The 22,886-nt window shown below is 41.8% G+C and overlaps 2 protein-coding genes across 2 annotated transcripts; both read right to left on the reverse strand.

Annotated features, from left to right (window-relative positions):
* Window positions 1–1,642: 1,642 nt before the first annotated feature.
* LOC124118576 (arylacetamide deacetylase-like) lies at window positions 1,643–16,370 on the reverse strand. The gene is made up of 7 exons (XM_046480761.2): window positions 16,269–16,370; window positions 10,493–10,648; window positions 7,462–7,569; window positions 6,608–6,725; window positions 6,034–6,097; window positions 5,016–5,137; window positions 1,643–3,250 (listed from the first exon to the last, which is right to left on the reverse strand). Exons 2-7 carry the CDS (start codon window positions 10,640–10,642, stop codon window positions 2,586–2,588), a joined length of 1,227 nt encoding a protein of 408 aa, XP_046336717.2. The 5' UTR covers window positions 10,643–10,648; window positions 16,269–16,370; the 3' UTR covers window positions 1,643–2,585.
* Window positions 16,371–20,617: 4,247 nt separating this feature from the next.
* On the reverse strand, window positions 20,618–22,259 carry LOC124118564. The gene is made up of 3 exons (XM_046480744.2): window positions 22,100–22,259; window positions 21,451–21,850; window positions 20,618–21,151 (listed from the first exon to the last, which is right to left on the reverse strand). The coding sequence occupies exons 1-3, from the start codon at window positions 22,188–22,190 to the stop codon at window positions 20,740–20,742; spliced, it is 903 nt and encodes a 300-aa protein (XP_046336700.2). The 5' UTR covers window positions 22,191–22,259; the 3' UTR covers window positions 20,618–20,739.
* Between the last annotated feature and the right edge of the window lie 627 nt (window positions 22,260–22,886).

The raw sequence follows: 22,886 nt of genomic DNA on the forward strand, positions 1-22,886 counted from the left end.
TGTGTGTGTGTGACTTTGAGTGTATGTATCGGTGTCTCTGTATTAGTACGTGTGTCTCTCTGTGTGTATCTCCGTGTGTGTATGTGTCTATGTGTAAGTGTGTGTATGTGTTTGTGACCCTGAGTGTCTGTATCGATGTCTCTGTCTATGTATGTGTCTGTGTGTATGTTTTAGTGTCTGTGTGTGTATGTGTCTGTGTATGTGACTTTGAGTGTATGTATCGGTGTCTCTGTATTAGTGCGTGTGTCTCTGTGTGTGTCTCTGTGTGTGAGTGTCTCTGGGTGTGTATCTCCGTGTGTGTATGTGTCTCTGTGTGTGTATCTCCATGGATGTATGTGTCTGTGTGTGAGTGTGTGTGACCCTGAGTGTAGGTATCGGTGTCTGTCTCTATGTGTATGTGCGTGTCTCCGTCTCTCCTTGTGTGTGTGTATGCGCGCGCGCGCGTGTGTGTGTGTGTGTGTGTGTGTGTGTGTGTGTGTGTGTGTGTGTGTGTGTGTGTGTGTGTTTGTGTGTGTGTTTGTGTGGCTGCTTGTACTAGTCCGGACTGATACCGATTTATAGTGCTAGCACACTGAGATACCATGCCGCAGTTTAACATGAATACCCCACCCAGACACAGTATACTGACTCCGAGCCGACCAGTCCTTGTTTTAGTCCCTTAATGCCGAGCGCCAAAAAGGGTAACAACAAGTACCATCTTTTAACGTCTTTTAGTATGATGCGGGCAAACGCTCTAACACTAGACCACGGAGACGGTCCCTAATTCATTGGTAGTCATTTAAGGCTAATGAGTCTGGAGTTAATGGGTGCAGAAATTCTGAAACTTGGCATTTTTTTAATACTAAATATATCTCATGTGATATTGTATGGGTTCCAGGTTATGTCGGTTACCAGATTTCAGGATGGGGGAAGGTTGATACATCTGAATTCAGGCCTTGCCAAAGAGATTTCGATTATACAATTGGGAAGTCGATTTCCATAAAATGGTGTTGGTTCTTGTGGATGACATTTGAGCAGACTATGCTCATCAGTTTGACAAAATTTTAACATTCGCCGTCATAAGAGACGTGATGAAGTCGTTTTGACTCGACATGGTGTTGGTCACTGTGCATTAAACAGAAGTGTTGTCAATAAGGAGGCATCCCCTCTGTGTGACCAGTGCAGTGATCATACGCCTGGAACAGTTCAACATTACCTGTAAGAATGACCTCGTTATGACAACATAAAACAAAAGGTTAGAAGTGCGGTGCTCGAGGAAAGTAAAACATTTTCCCTTGATGCAATACTCGGCCCCAACATGCTGTATGGGACAATTCAAAGGGCAATATTACAGATGTGACCATACCAAACTTTAGTTATAACGAACTCAAAGGGACCACCAATTTTAGTTCGTTATAACAATAGTTCGTTATAAGCATATATATATATATATATATATATATATATATATATATATATATATATATATATATAACATATAAACAGTAAATGGACAGGACGAAAAATACTTATATCCGTTATATCCGCCATTTCGTTATAAGCGTGTTCGTTATAAACGTAGTTTACTGTACATCAGGCAAGTATGAGACAATCTAATAATATGTCATCTGGTGGAAATAAACAATAACACCAAACATATGTATCTATTATATTAAATCGTTTTAATTTTCGTTTCTGTAACATTTGATGCTGTTTTATTGAACAGGCATAAAACAAATTCTAAACAGATTTGTGGTTGCTTGATGTTTGAATCCATTTCATTAAGCAGAGTGAGTGAGTGAGTGAGTAAGGTTTTACGCCGCTTTTAGCAATATTCCAGCAATATCACGGCGGGGGACACCAGAAATGGTCTTCACACATTGTTCCCATGGCGGGAATCGAACCCGGGTCTTCGGCGTCACGAGCGAACTCTTTTAATCACTAGGCTACCCGACCGCCCCTTCATTAAGGAGAGGATCCTGTTTTTCCATCAGAGTAATCGTGTACAATTTTAATACACGGTAAATTAATTCCTTTGGTGCAGTACATCTACTAATATATTTGATTGTAAATTAGCATTGGATGTGTTAGGCGCAAATATACCTTATTGCTGGTCCAAGTATCCCTAAAGCTATACCACCACCACTGGTGAGTGAGTGAGGATTTAAACGCCGATTTGAACAGTATGCCTCTAATTTCCGGGCGTGTCAGCTTAATGTAGAAAGGAAGCCCAAAGTGATGCAGGTCTCAGACGTTTACCACTTTCGTGAAACCCACGGACACGGGTGTCGTGCTGAGAAACCTAGAAACATAATTGGGGGAATCCGGGATTCGAAATCACACTTATTGGTTTCTGGCGTGCACAAGGGACGCAACTGTGCACAGTGAATTGGGCCCCACGTGGGGTAAGATGTAAAACAAGGAATGGAGTGAAACCAGCGTTGTTCATAATGGTTTAACATGCCTGTGTTGATTAAACATTTTGGGAACATTATATTATAATTAAATTCGCTGCGTTCATTGTAATCCCTGCCTTCTGATTAGCAAAAGTGGTCACGTGTTATTGCATTCATTTCCCAAATGAATGTCAACAGTTAAGTAACATATCATTTGAACTGTTTTTTTGCATACTTTACAAACATGTCTATTGTATTATCGGTGTCTGCATACTTCGGTATGCCACTGCCCCATAGCATGAAGCCATGAAGGGACCCCGGGGAGTTGTAGACAACCACGTCCACACCGGCGTCCTTCATCCTCTGAGAATACATCAGACCATCATCCCTCAGAACATCAAACTCAGCTGTTACCACAAACGCTGGAGCCACTCCACTAAGATCCGGAGCCATCAAAGGAGCAAAATAAGGATTCAAAATAATCTTCTCAATTTGACTGGAGATGTCATCATCGCCATGATCTATATCCGTCTGTTTTGAGCTATCGCCGTGATATTTCGTTGGCAACAGCTCGTAGTCCACGTACGAGGCATAGACGGACTGCTTTAGCTTCCTGGAAGTGTGGTTGTTTGTAGTGAAAGCTTTTCGCATGCTTGATGTGTTGATGTCCAGGTAGTTGCACCAATAACCTGCCATGTGCTCGCCTTGCAGAAAGTAGAGTGCTGCATCATCATTGGAAACGTACGATGGTGTCTTGAAGCTGAAGGCTTGGAGCGCTGGGTAGATGAGCCATTGGAACCTGAGTTTAGGAATGTCTTTTAATTCAGAGAGCTTCAGAGCCACTGCAGCTGCAAGGTTGCCACCGGCACTGTCCCCTGTGTAATTAATGAGAGAAAATGTACCTACAGAACATCCATAGATGGGATTTTAAGACAACCGTTCACGCTGTCAGTGCGAACACACTACCACATGTTTTCCATTATGTACCAATACGTTTCAGTCTTGGTCGCACATTCTGAACGATGCTTATCGTTGGTTAAAACATGCTCATTCAAAGTCAAAGATAGTTATTGCATTTAAGGCCTCCGGTCCATATACAAAAGAGTTACATATAAGTAATTTTGCATATTCGGATACATACTAATGTTTAATAATTCCTTTCTGAGAGAAATTGCATTTTAACATAAATAACCAGTTTTAACTCGAACAGAGACATAAAAGCAGGTACAGGACAATTTGACAGATAACGATTTGACATAAACTTGTTTCTTAGATCACTATAATAACGACATACAAAAGTAAAATGAATTTCATTTTCTATAGCTGTATGACATAATGGGCATAACATATTCCTCTTCCTTCATTTAGTATGAGATCTAAGACATCGAGACAATCGTATCGTTGACATGCCCCTACTTCTGATCCATAGAACGGGATTGGTTGGATTTGGGCATCAAATAATATTTAAAGTATAATAAAATAATATAATAATTATAATAATATGATTAAATATAATAAAAATACTTGCATTACATCAATTAAAGCCTTCACGTGATGTTACATCCGAAACATTTTTCTTAAAGTTCATTGAATGGGAAAACATTACAACAAGATATGTATATAGACTCTGAGCATTAACACATTTATCACCGAAAACACATCTTTCATTCATTGCCACCTGACCCCCTCTTCTAAAAATGACAATGTTTGTTTTATCGTTATGAAATGATAATTTCTTTGGTGTAACATCCTAAAATTGTTAGTTGTTTTTTGTGCTCCAACAGCAGAATCTGATACTTAAAGGACATCATCGGCAAAAAGAAGCATCAAATTGCTAATACATCTGGGAACATTTGAATTCATGTTTACCGTTAGCAATAATTTCATGCCATAATTTACGAATAAAATATGAGAACAATATCGGTCTCAAGATACATCCTTGCCTAAGCCAACAGGACAGTCAAAGAAATCGTTTACATCGTCACCACGTTGTACACATGATTTGATATTTGAATACATAGCTTTTAATATAGAGCACATATTGTCCTGTAGACCCGTAGTTCTTGACAGTGCCATAGTTTATAACGATCAACGAAGTCAAACGGTTTTTTTTTAAATCGACAAAGGCTACATAAACTTTGTGTTTACGTGATATACAAATTTGGATTATTGCATATAATGTGAATATATGATTGAGTTTGAGTATTTTTTCTAAAACCAGCTGGAGTTTCGGGAATCATGTCCTATCTCTCATAATCCTGGAATTAAGTACTGATGTAAAAATCTTCCCAAGAATACTCATTTAGGATATTCCACTATAGTCGTCTGGGTTGTTAAATATTTTTCGTATATATTGACGTCATCTCAAATTTGGAACATTATATCAGTTCAACCACAATATGGTCAGGACCAGCAGCTTTTCCACTTTTAGATGTATTATAGAGTCCAGAATTTCACCTATGATTTGGGTGCTTCTGAAATAAGTTTGTCGACATCAGTATAACATTAAGAGGAAACATCCAGAATATCGTCACATCACTGTCAGTGTTGAAGCCAGTATAATTTGAAAAAAAACCTTCACATCATTCCAAATCACAAGAGTGACATACATGTCATGTGTTTGTATAATAGGTACTTCACCTGCAATAGCAACCTTCTGTGTGTCTACCCCATACGTCTCTGCATGTGAGAACACGTGAAGGGCAGCTTTCAAACAGGTTTCAAACGGAACTGGGAACGGATTCTCCGGAGCGAGTGGATACCTGGAAGATTGAATATTTTAGACAGGCTCATTGATGTTGTTGTAGACCACAGTCCTGGTATTCATAACGAGGCTACTGCTGTTTCCCTTTAGGGAACCCAGACAGGTCATGAGTTGTCGGAGGCATGAAGTAGTTTTAACGACACATAGTAAGATATGTGGTTTGCATTTGATGAGGTGAGGTGAGGTGAAATGGGGTTCAACGTCGCGTCCAAGATTATTGCACTTATATAGCGACTTGCATGCACGTGTGTGTGTTTGTGTGGCTGCTTGTACTAGTCCGGACTATTGCCGATTTATAGTGCTAGCTCACTGAGAAACCATGCCGCTGTTTAACATGAATACACCACTCAAACACTGACTCCGAGCCGACCAGTCCTTGTTTTATCCCCTTAATGCCGAGCGTCAGACAGGGTAACAACAAGTACCATCTTTAAACGTCTTTTGGTATGACGCGGTCGGGGATCGAACCCCGGACCTTCCGCTCCCCGGGCGGACGCTCTACCACTAGACCACGGAGGCGGTCTGCATCTGATGAAGACTCGCGGTGAATCCAGGTTAGAATAGATCCCCAGCAGCCCCAAACCTTGTTGTTTAGCGTATCATCTTGGGATGTTGCTCGTAATAGCAATCTTTGATTTGTCTGGTCTCGTTTTGATTATTTACTTGCCGCCGTCATAAAGGGAGAATAGTGCTGCGTGTGGCCTAAACAATACGGGGGACACTTTCAAAAGGGAATGTGCCTTGGCAGTGCAAAGGTTCATCGGGCTGGACAGACAATGATGTTGCCGACCGTTCGTTCATTCAGCAATATTGGGTGTTGCTGTTGACCGAGAGGGACAATAAATACTGATTGAATCTACAAACAACTGCATCTTCTGTTAAGGTTTTACTCACTCAATGGAAATAAACGTATATCCGGATTTAACTGCTAATTCTGATACAACATCGTCGTAGTTATCTGGAAGGGAAAACCGCAATCAATAAAAATGAAACTGTCTCTCTTTTTTCTAAATTTGCGTCCTCTTCCTTTGGTACCACTATTCTCACATGTTGCAATAAGCAACGGATCTATTTGAACGAATGTACATGTATTAATTACGCGACTATGCTTGTCGTAAGAGGCGACTAAAGGGATCAGGTGGTCAGACTCGCTGACTTGGTTGATGCATGTCATTGTATCTCAGTTGCGTAGATTGATGCTCATTATGTCAATCACTGGATTGTCTGGTCCAGATTCGATGATTTACAGAGCGCCGTAATATAGCTGGAATATTGCTGAGTGCGGCGTTGAATATCAAACAAACAAACATACATGAATATGGAATTTGTCTTTGTAGTACATTGGGGAATGCAAGTCTTCGGGACCAACAGAATGGTATTGTGTTGCTTGGGGAAAATAGAGTTATACATCTTGAACAATAGATCGGATATGGATATGCTAAATACAAGTGGCTATTTGTTGGCATACCCACGCTCAGGACGGTCCATCCCCCACCATGTATATATATCACAGTCGGCGATGGGTCCAGGGCTCTCGTTGGCCGATACACTCTTATCGGCATGTCCTCAAAGGTGTAATCTTTAACCTGAAAAATATACACAGACATATATACTGTACTCCTAAATATAAAGAAACGCATAGGTGATATTGACATCCATGTGGTGTCAGATTACTTCCCACACAACAAATCTGGTTATGCATTTCTCTGACTGCGAGGTATTTTTTTACGGCAGCAATACATTGAATACTTAAGTGAAATTTCAACAATATCAGAACTAAAAGTAAAACGTCAACTTCAGACTTCGATTATCCGCCGAAACAGATTCCGAGGGGCATAAAAGCAAAATAGCGATGATAATTATTTGTTTGGATTACTGAAAATCATTGATGACACCAGGTGTTCGCGAAAAGGTAAGCATGCCCTTCCCTACAGGTAGCACCATCCACGCAATTTGCATAAAACGTAAGCGTTTGTTTGTTGATTGACGCCTTACAGCAGTACCCCTGCCATGCGACGACCGTCTGTAAACAAACCAGACAATCCCATCTGCTTTGTTCAAGTGGAGCTATATTCTGTTTTTCACGAGTTAGAAAATGTTTAAGAAATATTTTCGTTTTGCAACACAGTGGATGGCAGTTTTATCAAGATTGTCATTGTATCAAGATAAGCGTTACTGACCACAGAGTGTGATGAGATTATCAGTGACCAGTGACATTCTGGTACGATAACTCATCACAACAACTCTCGTACGTGGGGGCCTATCATGCTGAAGGATCCGCACATCGCAGCAGGACCTCATGTGCAGTTAGATGTGAAATACCTTCAATTCATCTGTATCGGGAGGTGGTTTGTTGTCAGAGGCCAGAGTTGAAAACCATCTCATCACACTAACTGACGTCGCAATTCCGAGACTCTCTGTCCCTCCACTCTTAAAAGAATATATAAATAAATAAATAAATGTAAATGTTCGTGACATGTTTCACACCAACATGTGGACAATGGTGAACACAAGTGGAAACATACGTGTGTATAGGTATGGGTCAATACTGAACACAATTGGAAACTTACATGTGTACGGGCTAATGGTGAACACAGTTAGAAACTTACATGTGTATATGTACGGGGCAATGGTGAACACAATTGGAAACTTACATTTGTACGGGACAATGGTGAACACAGTTGGAAACTTACATGTGTATATGTACGGGACAATGGTGAACACAGTTTGAAACTTACATGTGTACGGGACAATGGTGAACACAATGGGAAACTTACATGTGTATATGTACGGGAAAATGGTGAACACAGTTGGAAACTTACATTTTTACGGGACAATGGTGAACACAATTGGAAACTTACATGTGTACGGGACAATGGCGAACACAATTGGAAACTTACATGTGTACGGGACAATGGCGAACACAATTGGAAACTTACATGTGTACGGGACAATGACGAACACAATTGGAAACTTACATGTGTACGGGACAATGGTGAACACAATTGGAAACTTACATGTGTATATGTACGGGACAATGGTGAACACAATGGGAAACTTACATGTGTATATGTACGGGACAATGGTGAACACAGTTGGAAACTTACATTTTAACGGGACAATGGTGAACACAATTGGAAACTTACATGTGTACGGGACAATGACGAACACAATTGGAAACTTACATGTGTACGGGACAATGGTGAACAAAAGGGACAACAAAGATGCCCGCAACCATAAGAAATCTCCACTAAAAGCAGACTCCATTGTACGATTCCGAGGATAACATAAACATGTGTTTATGAATCACTACCAAACAGTGATGATTCCAGGTGTTCGCGAAAAGTGAGCGTATCCCGCCCTACCGGTGGCACACGTCACAAACACATGCAAAAGCAAGTCAATTGTCAATTGAAGCAATATGGGAACATATGGTATAATTCAAAGAAAAAAAAGGGAGTGCATCAGACATTTTTGTCACTATATTTGGTCATGTCCTTTACTGAGGCCTTGAATCCCGTAACCCTGGACAAATAACGTTTTACCAGGAGTCGTATGACGCTCTTTGAAATCTTGGAAGAAAGAGGATGTTCGATTGTACCTTAAAAGTTGAGACATGCAGACTTCAAAGTAGAGTCCATGTTAAACGCCACAGAGACACAGACAGACAAACACACACACACACACACACACACACACACACACACACACACACACACACACACACACACACACACACACACACACACACACACACACACAGATTCACACAGATTCACATTCACACAGATACACACACATGCGCGCATGCAGACAGGCATTCAGAGACACACACACAAGGAGAGACGGAGACACGCACATACACATAGAGACAGACACCGATACCTACACTCAGGGTCACACACACTCACACACAGACACATACATCCATGGAGATACACACACAGAGACACATACACACACGGAGATACACACCCAGAGACACTCACACACAGAGACACACACAGAGACACACGCACTAATACAGAGACACCGATACATACACTCAAAGTCACATACACAGACACATACACACAGAGACACTAAAACATACACACAGACACATACATAGACAGAGACTTCGATACAGACACTCAGGGTCACAAACACATACACACACTTACACAGAGACACATACACACACGGAGATACACACAGAGAGACACACGCACTAATACAGAGACACCGATACATACACTCAGAGTCACACATACAGACACATACACACTCACACACAGACACAAACACACACGGACATACACACACAGAGACACGTACACACACACATACAGAGACAGAAACCGATATATACACTCAGTCACCCACACAGATTTGCACACACACACAGACACACACACACAGACACATACACACACGGAGGATTGAAAGGGACTTGGATGTCAACTTTGATTCTTTTTAATGTACTTTGGTATTTCTTGGTGCCAGCACAACAGCATTTAATAAAACCTTGCAACTACAACTGATTCTCTCTTCACGGCAACACTAAGAGAAATGCCATTGTCCATTGACATAACGTCTATTGTGCTGTGTGATGTCGCAGATACATCACATAGATTCCTAGACTACTTGCTGTTCAAAATACCAGACTTATTGACAATGGTGTACCTGTCATTTTCGCTAATCTCTTGCACGACACCAGCGATGTTGCGGGAATATGTACCTCCACTAGGGTCAGCTGGAATGGGGATTGTAACACAACCACCAACTTTCACGGGACCCAAAAATTTCGTTATATCCGTCAGTTCGGTATAAGCGTTTTCGTTATAAGCGTAGTTTACTGTATACCATAGCCATTTTTTTCGTACATAAACTTATGAAACACAGCTGCAACTGGTGGATCTTGTCCGCTTGGATTGATCCAAATCCTCATTTGTCTGACAGGTGAATGTACTGCTACCAAATTACCAGTCTTTAGTCACTCCAAACGCCTGGCGTAAAACCACACTCACTCACTCACTCACTCACTCACTCACTCACTCCAATATTCCAACTGTATGACTGCTGACTATATAATCGAGTCTGGACCAAACAATCCAGTGATTGACATCAAGAGCATCGATCCATGAAAATGGGATATGATGACATGCTTAAACCAAGTCACCGATCTGGATCACCCGATACATTAGGTCGCCTCTTACAACAATAATGGATTTCTGGGGACCTATATTCTTACCTGGAATCCCCACAAGTTGTGATATTACCGAGATACTGTTCCACGAAACACACCATTTAAAGAACTCACACTGAAGCCCTTAATGCAGTTACAGAATTGGGCCAAAATACATCAACATACCACTAAACCAATAACTCTTGCAAACGTGGCCATAACTCTCGCTTGATAGGTGTCGACGACGCCCTCCTTTATCGGTATGTACGTGACATAGGACAGACCTGCAAAGGCGACTGCAACGCCCAGGACGAACGGCAGAGTACAGCAAAACATGGTAGCCTGTAACATAAATGAGTTGAAAACATGTCAAAAATGTACCGGAGACAGCCAAACGTTTGGCTCTGTGGCAACGCATTCGTGTGGGTGGTACTTAATAATGAGTCTCCGCTGATGAACTGTCAGTGGGCCTATGTCTATTAGACAGGCACCAAACTGATCAGATTACGTAAACGGGTGCTTCCAATTACTTACTTTATTCGTTATTATTACAGTTACCTAAAAATACCGATGACGTTTCTCAAATCGTTCTCGGTACTATTGATGCACGTTTGCTGAAATCCGACGTACGTTTGTGAAACGCCTTCGTTATATTTGCGGAATTACCGTATCGTGCAGCTTTGGTGTCACACATCTGAGGTAGTTCGTTTTGATCAGTAGTGTATTTGGAGGTAAATCCGACACACCAGAAGTGGTTATCCAGTAAAGCAGTGCGAAAGGCAAACGCCCGAACACCAAATTTTGTTCAATCACACACAAACCTGGCTAATGTCTTAGTGTTTTATGTTGTGACTTAGTTTTTTATTTCATTTATTTGTCTGTCAGAAACACCTTCCATAACATAAATCAGTCACGCGCAAGCACAACTAATGCCCTGGTGTCCCCCGCCGTGATATTGCTGGAATATTGCTAAAAGCGGGGTTAAACCATACCCACTCACTCACTCACTCACGTCCTGATGTCCCCCGCCGTGATATTGCTGGAATATTGCTAAAAGCGGTGTAAAACCATACTCACTCATTCACTCACTCATTCACAACTAATGCCACCATCATCACGCGTTGCGACACCCTTGTTACGTGTTTTCTGTTGCCCTGACCATGATGCGGTTCCACGTGCAGTACCGTTGCTTAGCTATCACAAAAACCGGAAGAGGAATTTTATTCCCCACTTTTATAATAACAAGGGCACTTTAGGAGAAATACGAATCTGGCCTCTCAAGAAATGTTATTTTATCTGACTTATAACATAACAACTCATTTACGCCACCAAAATACTTCAATGTGAATCACACAGCATAATTCCAATAGTTAACACGTGGTAGCTCTAATCAACATTCCTGACTTGAGTATACTATAGCTGTAACATCGTTGACTACGCTATGATGTATGTTGCACACCTGCTTCTTTGGCGTAAAATGGGGGCCCCAAAATTATACTTAAGAAAAAAAGGTATGCACCCAGGCATCTAAGATATCATTGTTCATTACGATGAACACGGCTATCCATGTCCATTCCATCTACCGTCACGATGGGTAAGTATAGATCTACAGATGTTTAATATATGCTTTGGCTGCTAAGGACACCTGATAATAAATTCCATGATCGATTTATGGGAGCACAAAATATATCACTAGATAATCATAGGAATAGCTGACGTCAGTTATATGACGAGCTGTTCCTTGGGTTACTAAGATACATCAAGGTTTTGATTACCAGTGTTTGAGGGATTCATTTGGCCTCGGACCAAAATTTTGTTCCTTCTTTGCTATCTACAGTGACATGACAGTCCACCATAATTATTATCAGTCGTAGGCCGTTCTCCTGTTTCATGCTGACCAACCTGCCACTTGTCACTTAAAACGCAAAGTATCGGCCTGTCAACTGTGCTCACCGGAAGTGTCGATCCGAAACACACAGAGCGGCCTTCAACTTGGGGTCAAGTCATAAGATGCTGGAATCAGTATCTTTCACCTCATTTAAGCTATCATAAGTCACTTTAAAAAATGGCACAGGTTGAACAGCCCATTCAAAAAGGGCACTATATTCTCCTATTTTCCTTCCGGTACATGCTAAACATTAGGGAGGGGAGGGTGGTGGGGTAATTGTGGTCTGAGGCCATTTAACATATTACAAAATGAGAAATATCATCGGGTTAGAAAGGTCAAGGACGCAGGAAGCGTTTACGTAGTCACGTAAACGGATGACGTAGCGTTCCAGAATAACCACGTCAAAGACCCACTCGTGAAAAGCCCTCCCCAAGACATATGGATTCGCACCACACATCCTCGACACAGGATCCAGACAGTAACTCTCGTAGCTCGTAGCATCCCCAGCTACAGATGCGTATCCGTCGATGTCTATCCATGTACGGCTTCCGTGTGAGGAGCCAAGCCAGAAGAGCAATCTCGACGACAGAGTGTCTACGTCTACGTGTACACGTGTCTACAGGCGTCGAGGTGAACGTGACGTCACGCCATGTGTTCTTGAAGGCGATCGAGTTGAGGTGGTAGGGACATCGCTGACTTCATGTACAAAGGGTGTGTGTGTCTCTGTTCTACCTTAGTCGTGCTATAACTGTGACATCACTGACTTCGTGTACACAGGTTGGTGGTGTATCTATTCTACCTTAGTCGTGCTATAACTGTGACATCGCTGTCTTCGTGTACGAAGTGTGGAGGTGATTCTATTCTACCTTAGTCGTGCTATAACTGTGACATCGCTGACTTCATGTACGTAGTGTTGAGGTGTATCTATTCTACCTTAGTCGTGCTATAACTGTGTCATCGCAGACTTCATGTACGTAGTGTATCTATTCTACCTTAGTCGTGCTATAACTGTGTCATCGCAGACGTCGTGTACACGGTGCAGAGGTGTATCTATTCTACCTTAGTCGTGCTATAACTGTGACATCGCAGACTTCATGTATACAGGGTGGGGGTGTATCTATTCTACCTTAGTCGTGCTATAACTGTGACATCGCTGTCTTCGTGTACGAAGTGTGGAGGTGATTCTATTCTACCTTAGTCGTGCTATAACTGTGACATCGCTGTCTTCGTGTACGTAGTGTGGAGGTGATTCCATTCTACCTAAGTCGTGCTATAACTGTGACATCGCAGACTTCATGTACACGGTGCAGAGGTGTATCTATTCTACCTTAGTCGTGCTATAACTGTGACATTGCTGACTTCGTGTACGTAGTGTGGAGGTGTATCTATTCTACCTTAGTCGTGCTATAACTGTGACATCGCAGACTTCGTGTACGTAGTGTGGAGGTGTATCTATTCTACCTTAGTCGTGCTATAACTGTGACATCACTGACTTCGTGTACACAGGTTGGTGGTGTATTTATTCTACCTTAGTCGTGCTATAACTGTGACATCGCTGACTTCATGTACCTTGTGTTGAGGTGTATCTATTCTACCTTAGTCGTGCTATAACTGTGACATCGCTGACTTCATGTACGTAGTGTTGAGGTGTATCTATTCTACCTTAGTCGTGCTATAACTGTGACATCGCTGACTTCATGTATACAGGGTGGGGGTGCATCTATTCTACCTTAGTCGTGCTATAACTGTGACATCGCAGACTTCATGTACGTAGTGTTGAGGTGTATCTATTCTACCTTAGTCGTGCTATAACTGGGACATCGCAGACTTTGCGTACGTAGTGTGGGTGTGTCTATTCTACCTTAGTCGTGCTATAACTGTGACATCGCTGAATTCGTGTACGTAGTGTCGAAGTGTATCTATTCTACCTTAGTCGTGCTATAACTGTGTCATCGCAGACTTCATGTACGTAGTGTATCTATTCTACCTTAGTCGTGCTATAACTGTGACATCGCTGACTTCATGTACGTAGTGTGGGAGTGTGTCTATTCTACCTTAGTCATGCTATAACTGTAACATCGCTGACCTCATGTATACAGGGTGGGGGTGTATCTTTTCTACCTTAGTCGTGCTATAACTGTGACATCGCAGACTTCGTGTCATAGTGTGGGTGTGTGTCTATTCTACCTTAGTCGTGCTATAACTGTGACATCTCTGACTTCGTGTACGTAGTGTCGAAGTGTATCTATTCTACCTTAGTCGTGCTATAACTGTGACATCGCTGACTTCATGTACGTCGTGTGGGAGTGTGTCTATTCTACCTTAGTCGTGCTATAACTGTAACATCGCTGACCTCCTGTATACAGGGTGGGGGTGTATCTATTCTACCTTAGTCGTGCTATAACTGTGACATCGCAGACTTCGTGTACGTACTGTGGAGGTGTTTCTATTCTACTTTAGTCGTGCTATAACTGTGACATCGCAGACTTCGTGTACGAAGTGTGGAGGTGTATCTATTCTACCTTAGTCGTGCTATAACTGGGACATCGCAGACTTTGCGTACGTAGTGTGGGTGTGTCTATTCTACCTTAGTCGTGCTATAACTGTGACATCGCTGAATTCGTGTACGAAGTGTCGAAGTGTATCTATTCTACCTTAGTCGTGCTATAACTGTGTCATCGCAGACTTCATGTACGTAGTGTATCTATTCTACCTTAGTCGTGCTATAACTGTGACATCGCTGACTTCATGTACGTAGTGTGGGAGTGTGTCTATTCTACCTTAGTCATGCTATAACTGTAACATCGCTGACCTCATGTATACAGGGTGGGGGTGTATCTATTCTACCTTAGTCGTGCTATAACTGTGACATCGCAGACTTCGTGTCATAGTGTGGGTGTGTGTCTATTCTACCTTAGTCGTGCTATAACTGTGACATCTCTGACTTCGTGTACGTAGTGTCGAAGTGTATCTATTCTACCTTAGTCGTGCTATAACTGTGACATCGCTGACTTCATGTACGTCGTGTGGGAGTGTGTCTATTCTACCTTAGTCGTGCTATAACTGTAACATCGCTGACCTCCTGTATACAGGGTGGGGGTATATCTATTCTACCTTAGTCGTGCTATAACTGTGACATCGCAGACTTCGTGTACGTACTGTGGAGGTGTTTCTATTCTACTTTAGTCGTGCTATAACTGTGACATCGCAGACTTCGTGTACGAAGTGTGGAGGTGTATCTATTCTACCTTAGTCGTGCTATAACTGTGACATCGCTGACTTTGTGTACGTACTGTGGAGGTGATTCTATTCTACCTTAGTCGTGCTATAACTGTGACATCGACGATTACGTAGTGTGGAGGTGTATCATTCCCACCTTCCCCGTGTCATAAGTGTGATATCGGAGTTTAGGCAATGCTTCAGAGCCGTTGAATGTATGTCAATCTCCTATCAGATAACATTGCTGATCCCATAATTCTATCGATTTAATAAAATGATTGCTTGCCCGTGATATGAAATATCAGAAATATTATTACATTAAGACACTACAAAATAATACACGACAGTATACTGTGTGGTGTGGTGTGGTGTGGTGTGATATAGTAAGTAACACACGTTCATATCGTTGAGATCATGTGAAGTGAGGTTTGACGTGGCGTTCAAGACTGTTGCACTGCATGCACACGTATGTGTGGCTAGTCCGGACAAATAATTTCAGAGCTAGCCCACTGAGATACCATGCCGCAGTTTGACATGGATATCCCACTCACACACAGTAAACTGACTCCGAGCCGATCAGTCCTTAAATGCCGAGCGCCAGACCGCTGTCGTGTAGCAAACCACCCGCCTTCCGCTCTCGGGGCGGACGCTCTACCACTAGACTGATAATGTCATAAGCGACGGAATCAGACCAGCACACCCCCAACAAACTCGACTTTTGTTTGTGGCATGTTATAAGTCCTGTTACCCTAGATTATGACTCTATTTTACCTAATATTTAGGTAATTACATATTTGTAGAACGTCTGTACAGCAACTAGGAACTTAACGCCTGTGAACAGAGACAAATGATTACCTGTTGCTTCAGGTGACAAACAGCCGAAGTTGGTAGACTTTGATCATCACGCTGTTACTCTGTGGCCCGCTTGCACAAGTAAATGAAATAGCTTTATCACGCAGCATAGGGAGATTAGGACTCGTTATCACGGAGTATGTAGAACAGGACGAAACAAGATCATATAGTTATTAAATCATATAACTCTCCTGACATGAAATCTAGGATAGGGCATATGCAATATGGCCGATGCATATCGATGTGTATGGGTCGTACACTTCACAGGGAGCTGAGAATGTAGTTTGACGATACGCTGATCATCATCGTTGTTGTTAACTTTGTTAAATGTTAACTGTGACAGTTATGGGTTCAACAAATTTGATGATAAGTTAATACTATAAAAGTACTGACGGATCTTGCAAACGGGTCCGGTTCAGTTGTAGTAACCATTCAATGATTGTGACAGCCGTGATATGGTTAACTTTGTTTCAGTATTGCCCCGACCATCTTTACAGTTCATGTAAACATTGATCCAAGAAACAAGAGTATGCGTGAACTTGTGTTCTGAGAAGGGGTGTATCAATCTTCCCGAGGCAAGGGAGTTAACTGACTTTAAAAGTCCAGTTTCCACCCTTTCCGAACTAGGCTGGAATTACAGGGCTCGATCGTAGCGCCACCAGTGGCTATTACCATTTATGTCCCTTCTATGCCTCTCCTATGGACCAATCAGAATCCACCTCTCGTATCACTTGCGTTTGCTTCACACAAAATGGCGGCGACAAGTCAAGACGATCTGATCGATAATCAAGATCTATATTGCGATAAAACGGGTCTTACATCTCGAAGTGCATCAAATCACGTGAGCACCTTGATACAAAACATGAAAAGATTAGGAAAATATCTGTTTAGAACGGGTTGGCAGTGCACATGCTTTGCAATCGACCGAAATCTGCACGACAGTTTACGAACCGGATTTCGATTTCGGTGCACGATTTTGATTGGACTATGCATAGACTCGTTAGTTCAGCCAAAATGTAACTCCATAAAACCTGCCTACATGTAGTTCGGCAAGGGTGGAAACTGGACTTCAATAGTCAATTAATTCTCTTTCCTCGGGAGGATGGGGTGTATCCAGCCGCCGTACCAGAATCCGCTGACCGTTTGTTCTTGCCCAGTGCTCCCCGACTGAAGGGAATATAAACCCAATTCACTCACACGCTGATTTACTAATCATTAGAAACATATCGCTAAATGTTGACAATACTATAACAGGTTTACCTTCTTGGAGCTTCAAGGTGTCTCAGTCGTCTAGAGCGCCGCATTAGCGGTTGGGTAGCCTAGTGGTTAAAACCTTCGCTCGTCTGAAGCCCAGTTATTTGGTCAGAGCATTGACAGTGCTTTGAAGCAGTGGTGTCTCCATAATGGATTTGTCTCTTGATGGATTTGTAAGTTAAACCAAATTTTGTAAGTTAGTAGAGAATTCCCCGAAAGATGACCGACGATCAGGAAGAATCTCCGAGGTGTTGAGGAACTAGTCAGTGAACTTGAGGTTTCAGTAGTGTTTCATCAACATCTTGTTATGTCGAAGGACTGTCCGCAAGATGAATGTACTGAGAGAAAAAGCCTAAGTCTACAAACATAATTAGTAACAGCGTGAAGATCTGGGTTAGAAAAGGTCTTCAGCAACCCATACTTGTCGTATCCCGCATCCCATTACGGGTCACGTCAGAACGACCTTTCGCGAACTTTGACCGACCACTGAATTGACCAACAAAAAGTCGACATCAGCCTATTAAAAAGCAGCTTTCTCGAGCATTACGGCACTCGTTTCAACCTGGCGACTTCCATTTCAGACTACGATGGAAAGATATGTTGTCACAGTTCTAGATTAATATTTTGAAAACTGAACAGACGAACATTCCCGAATGTCTAATAATTGGTTGAGATTGTATGGCAGTGCTTCCCACGTTATGTGCAACGCCTCCTCCGTTCAAATGTTTATCCCATGGAAGCAACAGAAAGACGATAATTTTGACGGAATCAGTCGAACGGGCCTTAACTGTCGTTCGGAAAGCCCCGTGTTAACATTTTCGAGATTTCATGATTAGAAAACACATTCCGACTGTCACTCTCATGATCTTGTAAGCGACGCTTTGATTGGTCGGATGAAAGGTCGTTCTGACGTGACCCGTAATGGGATGTCCTAAGATCTTAATTCAGCGGTAGCGAGAAATAAGTTCTGATTTTAATGAGATTGAGTTCTCAAACACAGCCCACTCCCCATCCCCACCCCAACCACCCAAATCAACCCCACCCCCACATCCAACCCCACATTCCACCAAACCCCTATCATACAACTCATACAACAATTTCCACGAACAACGTGTGTCACCAGGGGGATTCGAACCGCAAAGTACACACCAAACGCTAACGACTGTGGTCTTCTGCCATGGCGACCCAGAAGACATTTTATGAAATGAGCAACTAAATATTTGCTTACTTATAGTTTATCCGTGTATGGACGGTGAAATTATGCAGTACGTGTTATGTTATTCTCTGCAATGTATGTACGTGTGCTTTGGTAGCTTTTCGTTCAAAGAAACGAACAGATAGAAACGAACTGAGCAAATCGTGATAAGGGCGATGTTTGCTCATGATAAGCCCATCAACATGGGCAAGTAATATGTAAGTGATTGATAAATGTGCCCAAATTGGTTCTCTATAATTCAAAATAAATGTGGCATTTAAATCAACTCTAGATAAGAAATTTAATATATATGTATACGTACATAATCACATACAGCAGTAGGGCTTTCTCAGATGTAGATAACGACGACATGGATATATACCGTCCTATCATACAATCTGCACACTGTCAATACACAAGAAGGACGATGACAAGGATATGTACTACCGACCAAACATAAGGGAACTAATAATTTGAGTGGGTAATATATTCAAATCTGCCCCTGTTATCAACAAAGAATTTTGAACACTAACAGCACCGTTAAAAACAGGCTCCAAGCGGCCCGCCTGAAAACAAGTCGTCCTGTGGAGGGCGTGACCCTAACACCTTACCATAGACGGCAAAGATTGGTGTGGGCAAATCAACACCAGGGACTGCGAGGGGTATGCAGGGGCAACACTTTTTCACCATGATCTGTGTGGGGCCAGTAGTGTGATGGTGTGGGGCGGTATCTCACATGACAGGCAAACTCATTTCGTTATTGTGAATGGACATTTGACTGGCTAGCGATATGTTGACGAAATTGTGTATCCCATCGTTGTTCTGTTCGCTCGAATTATCTTCGGAAATTTTGAACTTCAAAATGACAATGCCAGACCACGACGTGCTCCGGTTGTCAACGATTATCTCCGACAAGAAGGCATACGGACATTTGACTGTCCTGCTAAGTTCCCTGTCATGTTCCCTGTGGGATGTTCGATGAATAAGGTAAGTAGTCGGAAGCAGCAGTTTACGTTATCTAGGTCTAATCTTGTCAAATATACACAGGACCACTGACAGTACATTAGCGGAGACTCATTATTAAGTACCACCCACACGAATGCGCTGCCACTGAGCCAAACGTTTGGACAACATGGCTGTCTTCGGTACATTCTGGACATGTTTTCAACTCATTTATGTTACAGGCGACCATGTTTTGCTGTACTCTGCCGTTCCTCCTGGGCGTTGCAGTCACCTTTGCAGGTCTGTCCTATGTCACGTGCATACCGACACAGGTGGGTGTTGTCCACTGTCGCACCTTTTGTATAAGTTCTTGGTTTAGTGGTATATTTGCTGATGTATTTTGGCTCAATTCTGTGACCGCTTCTAGGACTTCAGTGTGCGTTCTTCAAATGGTGTGTTTCTTCGAACAGCATCTCAGTTATGTGCCAACTTGTGGGGATTCCGGATGGATGGATGGATGGATGGATGGATGGATGGATGGGCAAACCACATGTCTGACTATATGTCTAAAGCTACTTTCTGTCTCAGACAACTCATCATTCGCCACAAACGCCCAATCTGGGGTAGAGCGAAACAGCGGTAACATTTTAAACTACGAGGACTGTGGTCTATAACATCAACGAGCCTTTCTGAAATATTCAACCTTGTTTTCCCATGGCTACGGCCTCATATGGTTAAATCAAACAGTTGGCGATGTTAAACTTTTTGAAGCAATTTCGTGAAAAATCTATAAATATGGGTTTTTTTCAAGAATTGCATTCCACTCCGGAAAACAGTTCAAGGTATGACTTGAATAGAACTTTTAAGAGACTTATTCAACCAGACAAATTCTTGTATGTATAAACATGAAAAACCCTTAGACGTTCATTTATTCAATTTAGGCTTGGATCGTTAAAAACAAAGTATAACACTTTCAAAAGCATGACATACAGCAATTTTCATGTTATTAAAGCCTCTATAAACAATAAAGAACATGGTAATGTTGTGTGGCCCACTGCTTCGTTTTTTCCCTCCCCTCGGGTGTCAGGTAAGTCTGTCATATCGAAACAAGGGTTCGTTTTCACCTTCAGATACAGTAAAGTAGGACTGGCCATCTAGACTCCAGGCAATAGACTGGCCATTTAGTTCTGGTAAGTAAGGGAGCTTCTCAGCCTGCTTGGCATCCGTTAGCACCGACTCCATGTCTTCTTCCTCTTCAACATACCAATAGAAGACATCCTCTTTGGACTTTAAGAGGACTGCTTTACCATCAGGAGATACATCTCCACCACACAGCCCTCCATACCACCTCCCCTTTGGTAAGGCTACATGAAAGAGGAATTTAGTTTCTCCATCAACGATCTTATACATTCCGTCAGTGTCTTCAATTCCATCCATGATATATAGTCGACCATTTGGTGAAACCAGTAGTGTTTCACTGTTCTCTAAACTTGTTCTGTAAACATAAATATATTCACTTACTCAAATGTCTGAGTACACACTGGCAAATAAATAGTTCTTCCATTTAAAATGTAGCATTCTAATCCTTCTTTTGATGAAACAGTTTCGATGTGGAAATGTCATTATTCACACTGAAAACACTTATTTCTTAATCTATTATATCTGATAAATTAATCTGATAAATTATTATACAACTTTTAGATATCGTTGGCTTTGGCAAGGTAGCATTGTGGCGTTATGTTGCTTTACTATACATCAGCATATACTTACTGTGTTGAAAATGTGCCTACTTACTCAAAGCCGATGACCTCGATTTCGTCCTCCCCGAGAGACAGTTTACGACCCTGTATCACTTCCTCTGGTTCCTGCACCTTGTAGATCAGATTAACAGGACCTTCTCCTGTATGTCCAGTATCAGATACATAAATACAATGTCCCAAACCACTCGTATCACAAGGACCACAAGCAATATCCTCCCAGTCAACATTGACAACATCCAGACTTATCATGGTGACGAGTGAAGCATTATTTGCATCGAAAGCATATATGTTGCTGTCATAGCCATCAGCTCTGTCTTTAGGGCCATCAATAATGGCATACATAATCCCCGGATGTTGACGACTTGCACATATTCCTGATGTTCCCACTTCACCAAAACTGGTGATGGTGCCAACATATTTTCGCTTTGAAAACCCTGAAATACCAAGTCAGGGTTAAACATAACATCCGCATGTATGTATACACAACATATATGCATTATGCAACTGATGTATGTCAAAGTCGAATATATATGTACCTTTTGATAGGTTTCTTAATCATAAACATTATTTGCCTTTTAGGAATAACGTTTTGATAACAGTTTTAATAACATGATACAAACCGTAGTTTATATGGTATAGATATGTACTTTCTAGCCGAAAACCGTTTACAAGATCTAATTCACCTTTTGCTTTCCCTTGGAAATATTCAGTATTTTCATAATGTTCTTTCCCTGCTTTCTCTCCGATGGCCATGTTAGTTATTCCCGCTAGCATTTCTTCCAAATATTTCAAGTCCTTCCCCACATCTTCCAAATATGCATACTGAGCAAAGTAAATGTCGATACTGTCACTTATTCCATTGGAAAGCCTTTCTGTTTGGTTTGAAGCATCAGTTACTCTATACAGACTTGGAATGAGTTGCAACAGTAGGATCATCAGCTGTGAACAATGTGTTCCCATCTTGTAATGCATGTGACCGTGTGAAACAATCTTAATACATTGAAGGTTACAACTTTCTATATGTAAAGTTGATAATTATTCGGGTAAAACATCTACAAGAGTATGCCATTTATAGGTGAGCCCCTTTAGCCCCAACGAGCCCCCCTTGACTTTACACAACATATAATGACTGTGTATCGTACCAATTTATATTCAGTGTAAGTCACGCAACCCTATCCAATTTCACAATATAATGAAAGAGACTATTAAAGACGGCATTTTGTGGTTCATTCACACAATTTTTTCTGGCTTGAAGATAAACACGGTTGTAATTTGAGTGAAGCTTATCAAAGAAGTATTTATCGATATATTTACGACGCATAGTGTCAGATTTGGGGCTATGATACTGAAGGAAATAAGACTTATTGTTGTATACAACTTAACTTACACAATGGGAAACTCATTCTTATATATCGTCCTGCTTGACTATGGAACTACATCTAAACTGAGCTAATGCGACACGAATCATGT

This window comes from Haliotis rufescens, unplaced genomic scaffold (assembly GCF_023055435.1).
Source record: "Haliotis rufescens isolate VD_foot unplaced genomic scaffold, xgHalRufe1.0.p SCAF_9, whole genome shotgun sequence".
Taxonomy (NCBI): domain Eukaryota; kingdom Metazoa; phylum Mollusca; class Gastropoda; order Lepetellida; family Haliotidae; genus Haliotis; species Haliotis rufescens.